General features: G+C 32.3%; 1 protein-coding gene and 1 long non-coding RNA gene across 2 annotated transcripts; one reads left to right on the top strand and one right to left on the bottom strand.

Moving 5' to 3' along the window:
* Positions 1–1,395: 1,395 nt before the first annotated feature.
* On the bottom strand, positions 1,396–2,955 carry LOC131005654 (uncharacterized). Its single transcript, XM_057932680.1, has 3 exons — positions 2,571–2,955; positions 1,994–2,106; positions 1,396–1,834 (listed from the first exon to the last, which is right to left on the bottom strand). The coding sequence occupies exons 1-3, from the start codon at positions 2,622–2,624 to the stop codon at positions 1,396–1,398; spliced, it is 606 nt and encodes a 201-aa protein (XP_057788663.1). The 5' UTR covers positions 2,625–2,955.
* A 2,173-nt stretch (positions 2,956–5,128) lies between these two features.
* On the top strand, positions 5,129–10,451 carry LOC131018375 (uncharacterized). Its single transcript, XR_009100073.1, has 3 exons — positions 5,129–5,252; positions 5,348–5,542; positions 10,072–10,451. It is a non-coding gene; the product is annotated as an uncharacterized LOC131018375 (long non-coding RNA).
* The last annotated feature ends 5,632 nt before the right edge of the window (positions 10,452–16,083 follow it).

Below are 16,083 nucleotides of genomic sequence, written 5' to 3'. Positions count from 1 at the left end.
ATGAATAAGGAATGGGGCACTTTTGCCTATTAACACTATCTTATTTGCCTCAAACCACTTTAAGAACTTGGTTTGTCCAATTGTAGGTTTACTCAAAACCTCATCTAATGTATCCGACTCTGAAAATATTATGTTTTTCTCATTCGGAAGATGAAAACTCAACCTTTCAACGGGAGGATCTTTGTACTGTATTTCAAATCCAAAGATTCGCCATGCAGCCTCACATGGTGATATGTATCTGCAATCATAATACATATTCACTTCATCCACATTCTTTTTCATATGTCCATCATCCGTGCTCTTATAGAAAGATGCAGTAACACGATCATTTCCTTTGTTGATATACTTGAACAAATATTTGATCGACCGTGACTGATTGCACCATTCAACATTTATATGTGCTCCATACTTCATTAGAAGATAACGATTGTGCGGAACAACATATCTATTGTCCAAAGGCACACCATTCTTCAGAATTGTTCTCCCATTATTTCTACGCCTATATACTGGATAACCATCTTCATCAACACTCGTTGTCTCAACATATTTTTTGGGAAACTATTTTGTGCAACGACCATTTGCCATGCAAGGCGAATTTTTATTTGCTACTCCACATGGACCATGAAGCATGAAATCATGTACAGCTGTATAATACTTTGGATCTAAATCCATGTTCGGTATTTCAGCTGAAATAATTTCGTTGATATTATCTGGTGAAGGATTTCTATCTTCATTCCAAAGGAAGAGCAGAATATGTGCATGTGGAAGTCCTCTTTTTTGAAATTCAATAGTGTATACAACTGTGACAATATAAATATAGAAATATAATAAATTAATTTACGAAATCACATAAATATTAATAAAATAATATAATGCATAAAGTAATAATGTAATCTAAATATAATACTTGCTCTCACAATGCCGAATATTTTCTCTTTACGTAGATCATTAATCAAATTATTCAACTTCATTTTGAAAACTCGACAAACAATATCAGGGCGGTCTTCCGGTTTCAATCCTCGTTTTTCAACATATCTAACAATCTCAGGCCACTTTGGATTACATGTAAATGTGATGAATAGATTAGGATATCCAGCCCATTTACATATAGCCACATCTTGATAATTTTGCACCATGTATCGAGCTCTCCCAACAAAACTTGATGGCAATATCACTCTTTTTCCTCTGGTTGCTGGATTTGTTTCACCTCTTATTAGAGCATCTGTGAGGCCTTTATACAAATCAGCCCGCATTTTTTTTCTGATTCATGCGTATATACATCAATCTAGATGATTCAATTATAGTGTATGCATCAACCACAAACTGTTGGAATAGACGTTTAGAAGTCAAAATTATCGTCGCATCAGATTCTCTTTCATGCAACCGGAAAGCAAATTAATCTTTCATAGTAACATTACTGCGAGCATTATTACCACTTGAACTTCCCGGCACATTTAAAGGAATATCTTCACGAAATCCATCTTCACCATATGGGAATAACAATGGATACTGCAAACCAAGATACGCTGCATGTAATTCATTAATGCGTTTGAGTTCTCCGGTTTGTGTTTCAACAATTAAATCTCTATCCCCCATCGATTCATCAAAATCACCAACTACTAAAGCAGCCACTTCAGATACGGTTGGTAGATTATATGTTCGAGCATCACCATGTCGTCTACCAATAAGCTTTATCTTGACATCAGATTGACCTTGATCAATAATCTTCTCTTTTGCCATTCTAAATGTCTTCACTAACACATTATTTTCATCCAACATTATCTTCAAATCAGAAACAATTTCAGCATGTAAATTGTTTTTATCACTTTTTTGCCTACATAAATAAAAATAAATAACTTTACATAACTAAAATGAAATAATAATAATAATAATAATAATAATAATAATAATAATAATAATAATAATAATAATAATAATAATAATAATAATAATAATAAAATCATTACATACTTCATGTAAACATTGTAGTTACCTCACAGACTGCATCCTATTAGCAACTTCGTTTTCTGTATCGTAAATATACAGTTGAGCAAACTTTGGTGTAGTACCTTCAGCCGGTATCAAACTGCCCATCAAATGATAGTTCTGACCATGCAATCGAAATGTTGGCGGTGAATTGCCAGTATTTAAACTCAAATCAATCTTTCCTCCCATTGACGTAAATGCAAACATACTATTATAAGATCGAATATGATCTCGAAAATGTTTGCTCTTTGCATCTTTTCCATGAAGAAAGTTATGCAACAATGTTGGAGGAGGATTAATTTTCGGAAGTTCTATTTTACCACTACGACAACATAATGAGTATGTTGGATTTTCAGTATTGCAAGACTTCCCTTTTCTTTCATCATACCAAAATAATGCATTGCAAAATTCACACCGACAAACTGGATCACCAAGATCGTAGTATTCTGTTAAATTAAATTTAGAATTAATCATTAAAAATATAAATTATAAGTATACAAATAAAACTAATTGATACCAAAACATTCACTATCAACAAATATTATGTAAAATGATAATATTAAAAATTAAGAAAATTTATTTACCTTCTTCCGTAGCAACCAAATCTGACAGATAATCTGTGTCATTTGACTCTTCATTTGTTAAATCAGTGACTTCTGATCTTTCATCATTTCTTTTACTTCGAGTTTAACATTCATTTGTGCTCGTGCTTGCACAATCCACAAATGAAGAAGATTCTTTGGGACATGGTTCGTCATCTGTTAAATCAATTATTTCTGGAATCTGACTACTCCCTTCACATGTAGTTTTAGTTTGTTTCCTCCTCTTATTCGTCAGTACAGAAACTCTGATGGGATTTTGTGGTCTAATTCCAACCACTACATTACAATAATGACAAAATATATTACAATTTAAAATAACAATTATAATATGAATAATATGAACAACTTTTATTTTTAATATCTATTTTGAAAAGAACTATAATTACCATTAGGTGTATCATAAAGATCGTCTTCACTTTCACACTCAAATTCATCCTCTGATTGACGATATTTTATTTTTTTTGAAGCATGCTCCATGTTATCTGCAAAAAAAAAAAGGTTAAGAAAAAAATCAATATTTGGTTTCCTAATTTAAATGTATAAATATATTTAACTATAAAAAAATCTTTGAGCTAAATTATTTTCTTGGCTCAACGGACTTTCTTTTATTTTTAAAATTTAATATTAAAAATGTAACTATTATATAATATAAAATCAATCAAATATAAGATAATATATAATATATTTGAAAATAAAACATATTTGAATTGGCAATTCAAAAATATATGACTAAATATAAAGTACAAATTTATTACATATTTAATTTACATTTAAATATATATATATATATATATATATATTACATAACGTATAATAATAAATGGACCTAGGAGCTATCTTAAATGGACCGAGAAGCTCTCTTTTTTAATTTTAATTCGGATGATTATTTTATTAAAATATTGAATTGGGCTGAAATCAATGTGCCCATAATATCAGCCCAGTAACTTTACAAATTTAAAATTTTTTCGTTGAGTTTATGGCTTTTATTACATACTCCACGCCGCATAGTTTATTTGTTTAAAATAGCTTATGTACACGCGGCATCAGCCCTTTAGAATGAATATATATGCGTGACACGTCCATTTCAATTAAGATGAAAATGGAATTAAAATTGGAGCCCATAATATTGGCCCATTCACTCACCCTAAACCCTAATATTTTTTATACTATAAATATGTGTAGATTGCACTATTTCAGCTCATTTTTGTCCGAAACAAATCACATCTTCTCACTCTTTCAACATTCCTGCTCTCCTCTATCTCTCTAAACATATCACAACCTCTATTTCGACTTTTTCAGAGTTTAGTTGTATTTTTTCTTGTTCTATCTTTGCTTGTGTTTTTAAAATACTTTCACAGATCGAAGCAATCTTTTATTTTTATTTTATTTTTGCGTGATTTATATCATATTTTGTTTAGATTTTTCAATATCTAAACAAAATAATGTTTAAACGCAAAATTCACATGATGGTAGATCTATGAATATCTACATAAGAAGTGTAGTGCTTAAAACAAAATTTGTAGAAAATGTACACAAATTCGTGCTTTTTTTTTTTGTAATTTTTGTGTCTAAGGCATCACTTTTGAATATCTATATATATATATATATCTGCATAAAGATGGTAGATCTATTAATACAGATGATAGATCTATAAAGATCTATGAATATTGTAGATCTGAGATCTATAAAGATCTATGAATATTCATAGATCCGAGATATATAAAGATCTATGAATATTCAAAGATTTGATTCTATAATGATCCATGAATATTCGTAGATCTATGATTTCTACACAAAGTGCATCACTTTTGAATATCTATATATATATATATATATATATATCTGCATAAAGATGGTAGATCTATTAATACAGATGATAGATCTATAAAGATCTATGAATATTGTAGATCTGAGATCTATAAAGATCTATGAATATTCATAGATCCGAGATCTATAAAGATCTATGAATATTCAAAGATTTGATTCTATAAAAAAACTATGAATATTTAAAGATCTGATTATAGATCTATGAATATTCGTAGATCTATGATTTCTACACAAAGTGCTTTAAAAATTAAAATTTACTAATATGAAATCTAGCCTAACTGTCAATCTTTTCTTAAGTATACATAATTAATGTTTGAGTTGCAGAAATAGTTTTGTCCAAAGAAATAAAGTTTTTTGTTCTTTTCCTTTAAGATTATTGGTGTATCATTTGGAGAACTTCTCCTTTGTGAGGTTCATCTTATATTTTCATTGTATTCTAAATGTAGTTGTCCTTTGTTGTATTTGTTTCTAAATGTAGTTGTCCTTTGTTGTATTTGTTTATTTTGGGTGACATAGGTAAATCATTTTGTAATAATACTACACAATTATTTTCCTAAAATTGGGATCTCCACAATTTTTAGTACTTCATCCCTATACATGGAGGCTTTGTTCAGTTTCCATATTGAGGCAAGTTGCATTTCTATCACATGTTAATTATATTTTCTCTTCTGATTTGGACAATTTTTGTATCTAACACAAGTATAGTTTCATATTTCAGATCCAACACTTCTGTAAGGGCTGATTTGGTATTTTGATCTCGACTGTCGAGGAAGAAACCTTTAATAATTGAAAAATATTAGCTATTTTGACAGTCAGTGTGGGATTCCATTAGAGAAGGTAAACATTATTATGTGAACCGGTTTAATCATCTTATGTTCTTGAAATACAATTTTTGATCTGACTTTCTAATTGTAAATTTATTTTGTTTCCAGATTCGTATGAATTCTTCCTACTATCATTCAAGAGTGAAAAAGTTAAGTATAATCTCTTATTAGTTTTATATATTTGAACAAAACCTATTTACTCTGCAGTTTATAATATGCCAAATAATTGAGCTAATGAATGTTTTAATTTTGACATCAGGCAATCATTCAAGAAATATTGAACGGAGCAGCACTGCATCACAAGTAAGTTAACAAATCTATATACTCTAGAGTTTATCGAACATGATGTTTAAAAAATTTGAAAACAGACAACAATATTCATGCAAATTCATATTTATCACATGCTTTGAAAATATGAATAATTGAATTAAAACTTACCTGAATAAATATGTTGGATCTTTAGATCATATAATTCGTGTTCCTCTTAATGATACATGAGAACTGAGTATAACTGCATAATGATCTGTGTAACTGCTTAATTGTGTAACTGCTTAATTGTGTAACTGCTTAATACTTAATGTAATCGTGCATATAATCTTATGTAATTTTATGTTTGTGGGCCTGTATGTGGGCCTATAGCTATATTATCATGTAAGCATTTGTCATTGGGCTTTTTTTATATACTAGTATTATTCCCGTGCGATGCACGGTGATACCTATTTAATTAAAATAGTAAAAAAAATTATATTTTTAGAATATTATATTTAGAAAATAAAATTCTATAAATTACTTATATTTTTATATAAAATAGATCTAATAAGGATAACAGCATTAAAATGAAGATGAAACCATTTTATAGTTTGAGGCTTATCAAATAATTGACTAAGATCTTGACAAAACCTTTTTATCTAATGATTATTATTATCTATTTAAAATTTCCACCAAAATATATAGATATTTTTCTTTCAAATTTTCTATTAGTCTTGAAAGGGTTTTTGGAACTTTTAATTACTTTTTACTGATTTGGATTTCACAACATATTTTTTTGAGGCGTTAATTGACTGTAAATCCACAAATTATTAGTTAATTTTGGTACTTTTTCAACTACATAAAGTTGTGATATAAATACACTGAATTTTAATTTCGTCCAAATCAAAACCATACATGGCAAAATTAAAGATGATATAATATATGCACATTATATTAAAAATAACTTATACAAAATTTATACTGAAATATATACAGTACTCATATATATATATATATATATATATATATATATATATGTGTGTGTGTGTGTGTTTGTGTGTGCGCGCGCGCGTGTACGTGAGTGGTAATATATTATATTTAATGCACTTTTTTATTTTTATAGAATATATAGTTTAATTTTAAAATTTGTATTTAGATAAAATAATAATACAACCTAGAAACTATGAAAATGACTTAATGGAAAATCATTAATTGGAGAACCATTATCAATTTTTCTTTAAAAATAAAAAATAAAAGTAGATTGAAGAGTTTAATTTTGTATTAGCACATCATTTAAATTTCCTAAAATTGCATATATTTTATTTTGAAAAAACTATCAAAATGTGATAAATTATATCAATAGAAAAAAATTATAACAAACAAATATCTGAATAATCTAGAGTAGACGAAATGAATAAAAAATTAAATTATATATATATATATATTTATATATATACAATATAAAAAATTATCTATTTAGTTTCTAAAAACGTAAGTGAAAAACATTTAGATGAAATGGATAATAACCATTTAGATGTGGATCCTCTGAATATTTTCAATATTGCACAGGAGACAAAACGTAAGTGAAAAACATTTTGGTTAAAAAGATGCTCCATTTTCCCGCCAAAATGCATAAATTGGCTAAGGTTGAGCTTTTATATATATATATATATATATATATATATATATAGATTTTTTGGTATTATTTATTTTATATAATCCTGTGCATGTGGGCCTGTAGTTGAAATATAATTTCGACATTTATTATTGGGTCTTTTGGTTCCAAATTTTTATTACAATCTTTATTATAGCTTTTATATTGGATAATTTTTTTTTTCTATTTATGTAAACTTATATGGTCTGTAGTTGTATTATATCACGTTTGATATCAAAATATGTAATTACCTATATATACTATTAGTATTCTAACATTGTATCCTAGTTTTTAAAATATTTTATCTATTTATCCTATATGTAATCACCTTTAAATATTTTAAGTTTTTATGCTATATTATATGAACATTAAAATTGTATCCTAGTTTTTAAAATATTTTATTTATTTATCCTATATGTAATCACATTTATATCTTTAATTTTTCACGCTATATATTATGTTGTATATTGTTTATATATATTCAATTTGATTTGGTCTGCATCTTTATCTTATTTAATGGGCTTACAATTTTGTCAACGGTTTGTTTATTATTTTGTTTTAATATATAAATATGTTATTTTGTCAAGATGTAGTTGCATTGTATATTATATTATGGTTAACTAATTCTGTATTTTTTTACTTTTATTTGATGGGCTAAATTAATATGATTGGAAAGTGCAAATACTAAAAAACCAAGCAACATAATACTAAAATTGTATGAAACTGAAATCCTGAAAATGAAATTTAAAATTACAATTCTAAAGTACGAAATTTGAAAGTGCAAATCCTAAAGTACTAATTACTAAAACATCATAAAACTAAATGCTACTTTAGGGCTTCTCCTTCTTGATCACAACTCTCTTCCCTCTTTTATTCACGAGTTTTGGGTCAGTTGATGTTTCTTCTTCGAGTTGTCTCTTTGTTGCCTCATTGTCATTGATGTTCACTGATTCATGTACATTGGTAAAGCTGCTACTCCCACCATCATTTTGAACCTGAAATATTTCATATTTATAATAATTGTTTTCAATTTCAAAACCAATCTATATAATATTTATTTAATCAATACCTTAATGTTTTCAATTTCTTTGGCTTTCAATTGAGTTTCCTTGGTCGCACTTTCAACTATTGACCCACAATATTTATTCAAAATATTTGGGTCGCAGTTGATTTTTGTCACAACATATGCTCCATCAAAAATCGTTGATTCTTCAACTTTAATTTTAAATAGAGCATTTTTGTTGGTGATAGCATCTATCTCAATTGGCAACTCATTGCTATTAGGATCCTGCAAAATTTTTAATTTAAATTAATAACTTCAGAATTATCTCCATAATTTTATTTACAATTTTATTTTGCATTCACTTACATATATTATTTCTTCAGCAGGTTTCCCAATTAGTTGTAAGCACTCCCTATCCCATAAGCTTAAAGAAACACCTCCAGAATTATCAGCAACATATACTCTTAGTCTATACCTATTTTTTTATTAGATAACATGTTAGTAAGTCATAAACAATAGTATTTTCCAAATATCTTAAAATGGATTTACCTCATTTTTTCTGAAACATCAAAGGTTGCACAGTTGTCACAAAAAAATTTATCATCATTTGCTTTCAGTTTTTTTAGGCATATGTTGCATGCTAAGTAAGCCCAAGCTCGAAGCGTTGATACAGAACATATTGTGCCATATATCCAGTACATTCCCCTCTTAAAAAACACGAAAATATATTATTTAAATGTTTCAAAATTTTAATATTAAAAAATATAAAATTATATAATATTAAACCTGTTGACCAGTCAACTCTGAAATAGTCATGAATTTTGCACTGCCTTCATTTATTTCATCTTCAATTGTTCTAATTGTTGGTGCTGCCAATAACTTGAGATTGATTGATCTCTCCTTGTGAAGTTTGATAAAACTGCAATTGGAAATACTGTGAACAATAATGTATGCCGATGCAATTAATTTTTATTTTTTAAAATACTTACTTGTCCTTCATCTTCTTGATTTCAATAATGTTTTCATCAAAAAGTATGTTTGACACATGATATGAACTTGATATGCAAACTTCACCTGTTTCATAAACCAAAATGTATTAGCACAAATAGATAATAGATAATGATAATAAATTTTTTTATTTTTTCTACCTCTGAATATAGATGGGCAACAGAATTGTACTATAATACATATTGGCATTTTTGGTTCTGTGCACAGATATTCATGCATTTTATCTGCATACTGTTCCCAAAGTGTGCATGTCATAGTCTTTCCCCTGCAATTAAATACAATTTAGGTTAGTCATTCACATATATTGAGATATTTTATTTATGCAATTAACATAATTAAAAGTATAATAAATATTACTCCAAATCTTCTATGATGATATCCATAAGCTTTGTTTGCTGTCCATTGAAATCTTTGATTATTGGCTGATAACTTGAAACTACGATTCCCATGATATCTACAATATAAATTTGAAATTAAAATTCATAAGATGATAATAATAATTAAAATAAAATGGCTGAAAAGTTTTTACCAAACATGACCACATTCTGGACGTCAGAAATAGAAGAAATTTCTCCAAAATTCTTGATGTTGAATGTGTGATTTGGGAATGTATCATCATCGAGTTCTACAACTCTTGTGTGCTTGAACAATAAAAGCTTATATTGTGACTCTGTGGTTTTGTATTTCATGGTGTTGTTGGTGATAACAAAATCCTTGATTCATAAACATGTCCTTCTGTGAGGAGTGGCTTAATTTGCTGTAGTGATGAAGTATTAATTGTGGCATGGATTCGATCGCCCTATAAAAATAAACAAAAAATTTAGTAAGATATTTGAAATTTTCGAAAATATAAAAAAATAGTGTATTGAGTGAGTACCTCTTTATCATGGAACACACACTCATGAGAAAATGTTTCAGATCTGTTGTTGAACTTGAAGATGTCATAACTTCTTATCAAGCGCAATTGCAATGCAATCTTGCTCTTTCCCGGTTCCAATTCCTTGATGACGCCGAACAAAGGAGCCATTTCAACGTAAAATGAAAAAATGAGAATGATTTTTGTGGAGATCGATTTTTTGGCTATGGAATTCGTATTGTGATAGGTAGAATTCGTATTGTGATAGTTTGTGAGGTTATATTTATAGATGGTGGAAATTATTTATTTTGTTTTAAAAAATTATGGAGTAACTGCTGCAGTTATGGATATGATTTAACTAAATAACTGTAATAGATTTGTAAATTGTGTAAATTATTTATTTTGTTTTAAAATTCGTTGATTAAGACAGTTATGGTTGGAAGTTAGTGGGAGTTAATTAACTAACTCGGATACATTGAATGGGTTATGATTAAATAATTGTATTTATGTTATTAAGACAGTTATTTTCGAAAAAATGACACATATTAATTTGAAAATTTAAAATTTAGAGAGGTAGGTGGCGGGAAAAATGACCGTTTAACTGGTCTTTAATATAATATATAGATATATAGATATGATTGGTCACTTTCAAATTTGTATAGACTCCTACAAATCGGTATAATTAACTTTTAACTTTCAATTCAAACGCAATTGTGCTGATTTTCATTTCATCTGAAAGGAATAATTAACTAATCATTCATATTAATGCACTTCGAATGCAACAATAATAGAATGAAAAGCTTAAGGACTCGTTTCTTAAGTATGATAATGGTAGAATAAATATCTATAGTGTCTTAATAGTATGTTGTTTGCTTCAAAAATTAAAGTCTTTTATAAATCAATAGTCCATTATCTATTATCTATATTTTTTTTATTATATATCACACCTGAAATATGTAATAACTTATGCAACACAACATTAATATCTAATAAATCAATAGACATCTGAATAAAAAAATATCACACATTATCTTATATCACATAGTAAACAAATCAAAGTGTAATACCCTTAAATATTTGCAATCATTTTGTTATCCTTCACCAAAACAGTATAGCAATATTTGGAAATTAGCTCGTGTTTAATTATCCATATATTCAAACTTTACATTTAGTCAATGAGGCCTAGTTTAAGTGACAAAGTTGAGGCATCTTTTGTGAGAGGTCTTTGTGGTGTAGAGGTTTTGTATGCGTACGAGTTATTTATTAATTATATATTAGATACCTCTTGTAATTCTTAAAAAAAAAAAAAAAACTTTACATTCCTAATATTGTGGGAGGACAGGCTCTTCCCTCGTTTTGGACCATATTTGATATATTGCTCAATAATGATAATGGTAGAAATATGCTGAAATAGAAATTTTATTAAAAAGAAAAGAAAAAAAAAAGAGACAAGAGAAATAAGGAAACAAGCAAAAGCACCCGCAAGAAACCCCGGGTAACCAAAAAAGAAACCAAGACTAAGAGAACATATTAAGAGGGTCGTCCTCGTCTAAAACATAGTCATCTTCATCGTCCAACATATCGCCCCATTTTTTCTTATTTTTTGAATAGGCCACAACCGACATAGCATGGGCTGCATCAGTAGAGTTAGAGGAGTTGATCACAAAGTTTTGCAGAATCTGTCCTCCAGACTGAGCATACTTCACTTTATTCAGGAACTCCACAGGCGAAGAAGTGTCAAGAACAGGGCCCTGAATATCATCACGGCGTGCTGAGAAATCCGAAGACATGCCATTGATTATGATACGACGGAGCCTGTGCTTGATAGAAGAATCAGAAACTCTCCCCTTCTTGGTGATAGCCCCTTTCGGACGCCCTCGTCTACGAGAAATGGGTCCTGTCGTCCCAGTCAAAGTTAGCACAGCGTTGTTGTCAGTCTGAACAGCAAGCGGCTGAACAACCAGAGGTGCAGAAGTCCTCTCGTGTTCCTGCTCAACTATCTCAATTTGGCTCTTTTCGTCATCTGACCCAGGCTGTTCCATATCCTTTCTACCCTGACTGTCCTGAGAGATGCAAGAATCTGAAGCTCGGCCTCCATTAGAAGGCGGCTTGTCCATGTTATCTCTCTGCTCATCTTGCAACTCTAGAGAAACCAACACAGCAAAGGGATTGGATGAGGTAGGAGAGTCTGAAGAGTTCAGTTTCTGTCCAACCTCAGCTAAAGCTTGTCCAGCCCTTGCTGGAGATTCCTGATTTCCGGTGTAGGGACGAGGATGAACCCTGTGGTCATCTACCTTGGACTGACCACGTTCCCGGCCCTGATGTTCCGTAAAGCCCTCCTCGGTCGTGGTCGTTTTACTCCTTCTGCATTCGTTAGAAATATGTCCCACAACATTGCAAACGGAGCAGTAATAAGGCAAATTCTCATATCCAAACTTGACAGTAAAATCAATGTCGCCACACTTAATATCTAAAGCCTCAGGAATATCAGCCGAAACATCTAACTCAACAAGAATTCTAGCAAAGTGACCCACATGAGCCTGTGCAGACTGACCATCAATCAAGATAGGCGTACCCACTTCTCGTGCTACCCCGGAAAGAACCTCTGGGTGCCAATATTCATGTGGCAAGTTAAAGATTCTAATCCATACCTGAACAAGGGTAGAATGCGCTTTGTAGGGATCAAAATTCGGCACCCAAGCCTGGAGATGGAGTATACCTGAGCGGAGACGCCAAGTCATTTTAGCGAAAGCCGCTGCCCTATCCTCGTCGGTGGTGAAATTAAAAGTGAAGTAACCTTTTCCGAGAGGATGTATCGACCAACCACAAGACGGTTTCCAAAGTTGCTGAAGTTCCTCCCAAAGATCCCCTGCAAACCGAGGTGACTCACCTTTGCGGAGGATCAGCCGGCCGTGAACCGCATGGGCGAAACGCCGGACTTGTCGTTGGTGGAAAGAAGGCTCTAAAACAAGACAACGTTTGAGATCCACCAACTCTGGCCGGAGGATTGTAAAGTCATGAGCGGGGACGTCCCTAGGCTTGGAAACTTGTTCCGTCGGACTGCCATCCCTAGCTTTCAGTTTATCTGCAAAAGAGGCCTTCGGCTGAGGAGGAGGCGACACCTTCGGAGCAGACTGCGGACTGACCACTTTCGGATGGGCAGTCCCGATCGAGCGAAGCGGAATCAGTCCCTTAGGACCATCGGCCTGAGTAGAGACGCCAACAGTATGGGCAGTCATCATCGCAGCGATTTCCGGGAACGAAACATCAGCAGTAACTCTAGCAGCCTCCGCCGAACTATCTGTGACAGTGATGCTCGGAGGCATCGTGATCCCAGACTCGGGGAAGAGAAGCGCAGTCATTACTGTGGTAGAGTTCATTGTCGTCTGATCAGCAGTGGTTAAAAACTTTACGAGAGGCGGGTGCTGAGACGGAACATTGGCAGGGGACTTAGATCGAGACCTGTCAAAATTAGAAGATACCAGGGGAAGATTGAGGCCCCCCTTGTCACGATGGATATCCGGCGAACTCGAATCCATCACCGGCAGTAGTCACGGCGACACAATCAGCGGCGAGGCGACACCAATCAGCGGCACGCGTGGATGAAGGCGACGAGCAGCAGATGCAAGCGGTGCGGCTGGAGTGGCCGAGATCTGCTTGACGAGGTTGAGGCAGCAGCGTGACACCCAGACGACGTCGGAGGCGAGCAGCGGTGGCTGCTGCGTGCTCTCCTCTCTGCTGCTGCTGCTGCTGCTCGGAGGAGGCGGAAGTCCGGTGTCGGGGCGGCGAGCAGCTCGCGGAGGAGCACGCGAGGAAACAGCACGGTGGAGCACTCGAGGAAACAGCTCACGGTGGAGCAGCACCTCGCGGTCAAAGGCAAGGGACAGCTCGCGGTGGAGCAGCACGCGAGGAAGATAGCTCGCGGTGGAGCAGCTCGCGGTGGAGCAGCTCGCGGTCAAACATCCGGTGGAGACAACTCGCGGTGGAGCAGCTCGCGGTCAAACATCCGGTGGAGACAACTCGCGGTCAAACATCCGGTGGAGCAGCACACGAGGAAAAAGATTTCAAAAAGCCAAGGAAAGTCCCACTTAGATCAATAATGGTAGAAATATGCATTTGAAATATTTTTGTAATGGCAGAAAATCTATTAATTGGTTTTAAAACGCGTATCTCAATCTTTTGCACAAAAGTTTTGACTGCTGAGGAATATGTCGGAGCATATTGAGTGGTTGAACTCCAAACCGTTGGATTAAATTGTGAGAGTTTTCTTTTTCTATTTTTTAAAGAGACCAATAAAAATTCCTCATTTCTTCATGTGGTTATGCAAAAATTCCCAATTTATTAGTTGAAGGGAAAGTGTACCCATTGAGTTACACTTCGATGTCTAGGTTTCAATTGTTCAAGTTGGACGAAGTATAAATTTGGTAATTAAAAACCTGATTAGATAAAGGTAAAAAGTTGTGCATATTAGGACACATCCTATTTACATTTAATCATGGTTTATCAATTCTAGTTATATTGAGTTAGAATTTATTAATCACAATTCAAATTAATTATGATGGATGCATACGAATCTACCTCTTAGATAAACACTTAGTTTTGATAAGTTTGAATAATACTCGAGTCGATAATCAGATGTATAACTCATTTATCTTACTGTTGGAAATGATGCAATCTACAAATTCGAAAAGCAACGGTGAATCCAATTTCATCAGTTCAAACTACATAATCTTTTAACCAAACTCATTTGGTAATAAATTTCACAAAAAATATAATTACAAGTAGATATAGCAGAGCGCCTTTCAAGTAAAGTTGCAATGTATAATGTGAAATGTGTTTTGAATTTGATGGCATGTGTTGTAATAGTGTGTAAAGATTGGAGAGAGTAGTGGTGTTATGATTTGAGAAAGTGGGATTTCATCAATTCAGCCTAAAAGCGTGAGTTTGGTGAAGGGCCCTCCAAACCACGCCTTGCCACTCAACTTTTGGTGCAAACACTACAAAGTTTGACTCAAAAACTCACTTTTTGCCCTCATTTCGTCAACTCTTTATTAAAATAAAGAAATACAATTGGAATAAAATTATTATGTGGTTGGACCGTACATTTTGTTTGGATACTGTACTAACTTAATATTGTGCGAATGGCTAGAATTTGCAGTAGTATTTAAATTTATGATACGTATTTTGTATTTCAAAAGAATAAAATTATAAAGCTATAACCTATAGTTCTATTAAATAAAAAGATAATGATTTTAATAGTCCAGATACTAAGTACACCCGTAAAAAGACAAATTAGTCACACAACTTAGGTGTTTAGTCCACACATAAAGATTATCAATAACATGAGTTGCAAAATTAGCTTCCTTACTAATATGCTTAACTTGAAACTGACTAGCCGAATAAGCTCACGTTATTATTAGTATGGGAAGAAGACAACATCCATCACAATTTTGGAACAACACCCTTGAGTATGGAGGTGTTCACAATTTCAAGCCCAAATCCGCGATTCCGCATTGCTTCCAAAAGTTTCCCTCGTTGCGGCTTTCCGTTGATGCAAACTTGGAGTATGAACTGTACACATTGATTCTGTGTTTGTGTTGAAAAGTCTTTCCTCCCTTTTTTTTTTTTTTTTTTTTTTTTTTCATTCTTGGTGTTTATGTTTGTGCTTATCAACTTGGACTTAGGATTTTATAGAAGTGAAGTTTTTATTTTGGTGGAGAATTGAAAATGTTAAGTCTAAAAAATTAGAGCAAAAAACTGAAAAGTTGCTGATTTTGTAATTTGTGACCAAGTTTTGAATGAAATTTTTTTTTTTGTTAATTTTTGTTTCAGTTTTTTTGGTTTATGCAATATTCATGTATTTCACCATTTTGAAAGCAATATTACTAGGGCTGTAAACAGGGGCGGATCCAGGAATTTTGTTGGGGGGGGGGGGGGTGAACTTGCACGGGGGTTCGGGGGCGGTAGCCCCCGGGAAATTTTTTTTGGGATATAATATATAGTAATTAATAAATAATTGTTTTTTTGTCATTAGATCAACAACAATAATAAAAACCTACAATAGTTTCATTCAT

This window comes from Salvia miltiorrhiza, chromosome 1 (genome assembly GCF_028751815.1).
Source record: "Salvia miltiorrhiza cultivar Shanhuang (shh) chromosome 1, IMPLAD_Smil_shh, whole genome shotgun sequence".
Taxonomy (NCBI): domain Eukaryota; kingdom Viridiplantae; phylum Streptophyta; class Magnoliopsida; order Lamiales; family Lamiaceae; genus Salvia; species Salvia miltiorrhiza.
Note: the sequence above shows the minus strand (reverse complement) of the source record. Positions and strands in the feature narration are given on the sequence as shown.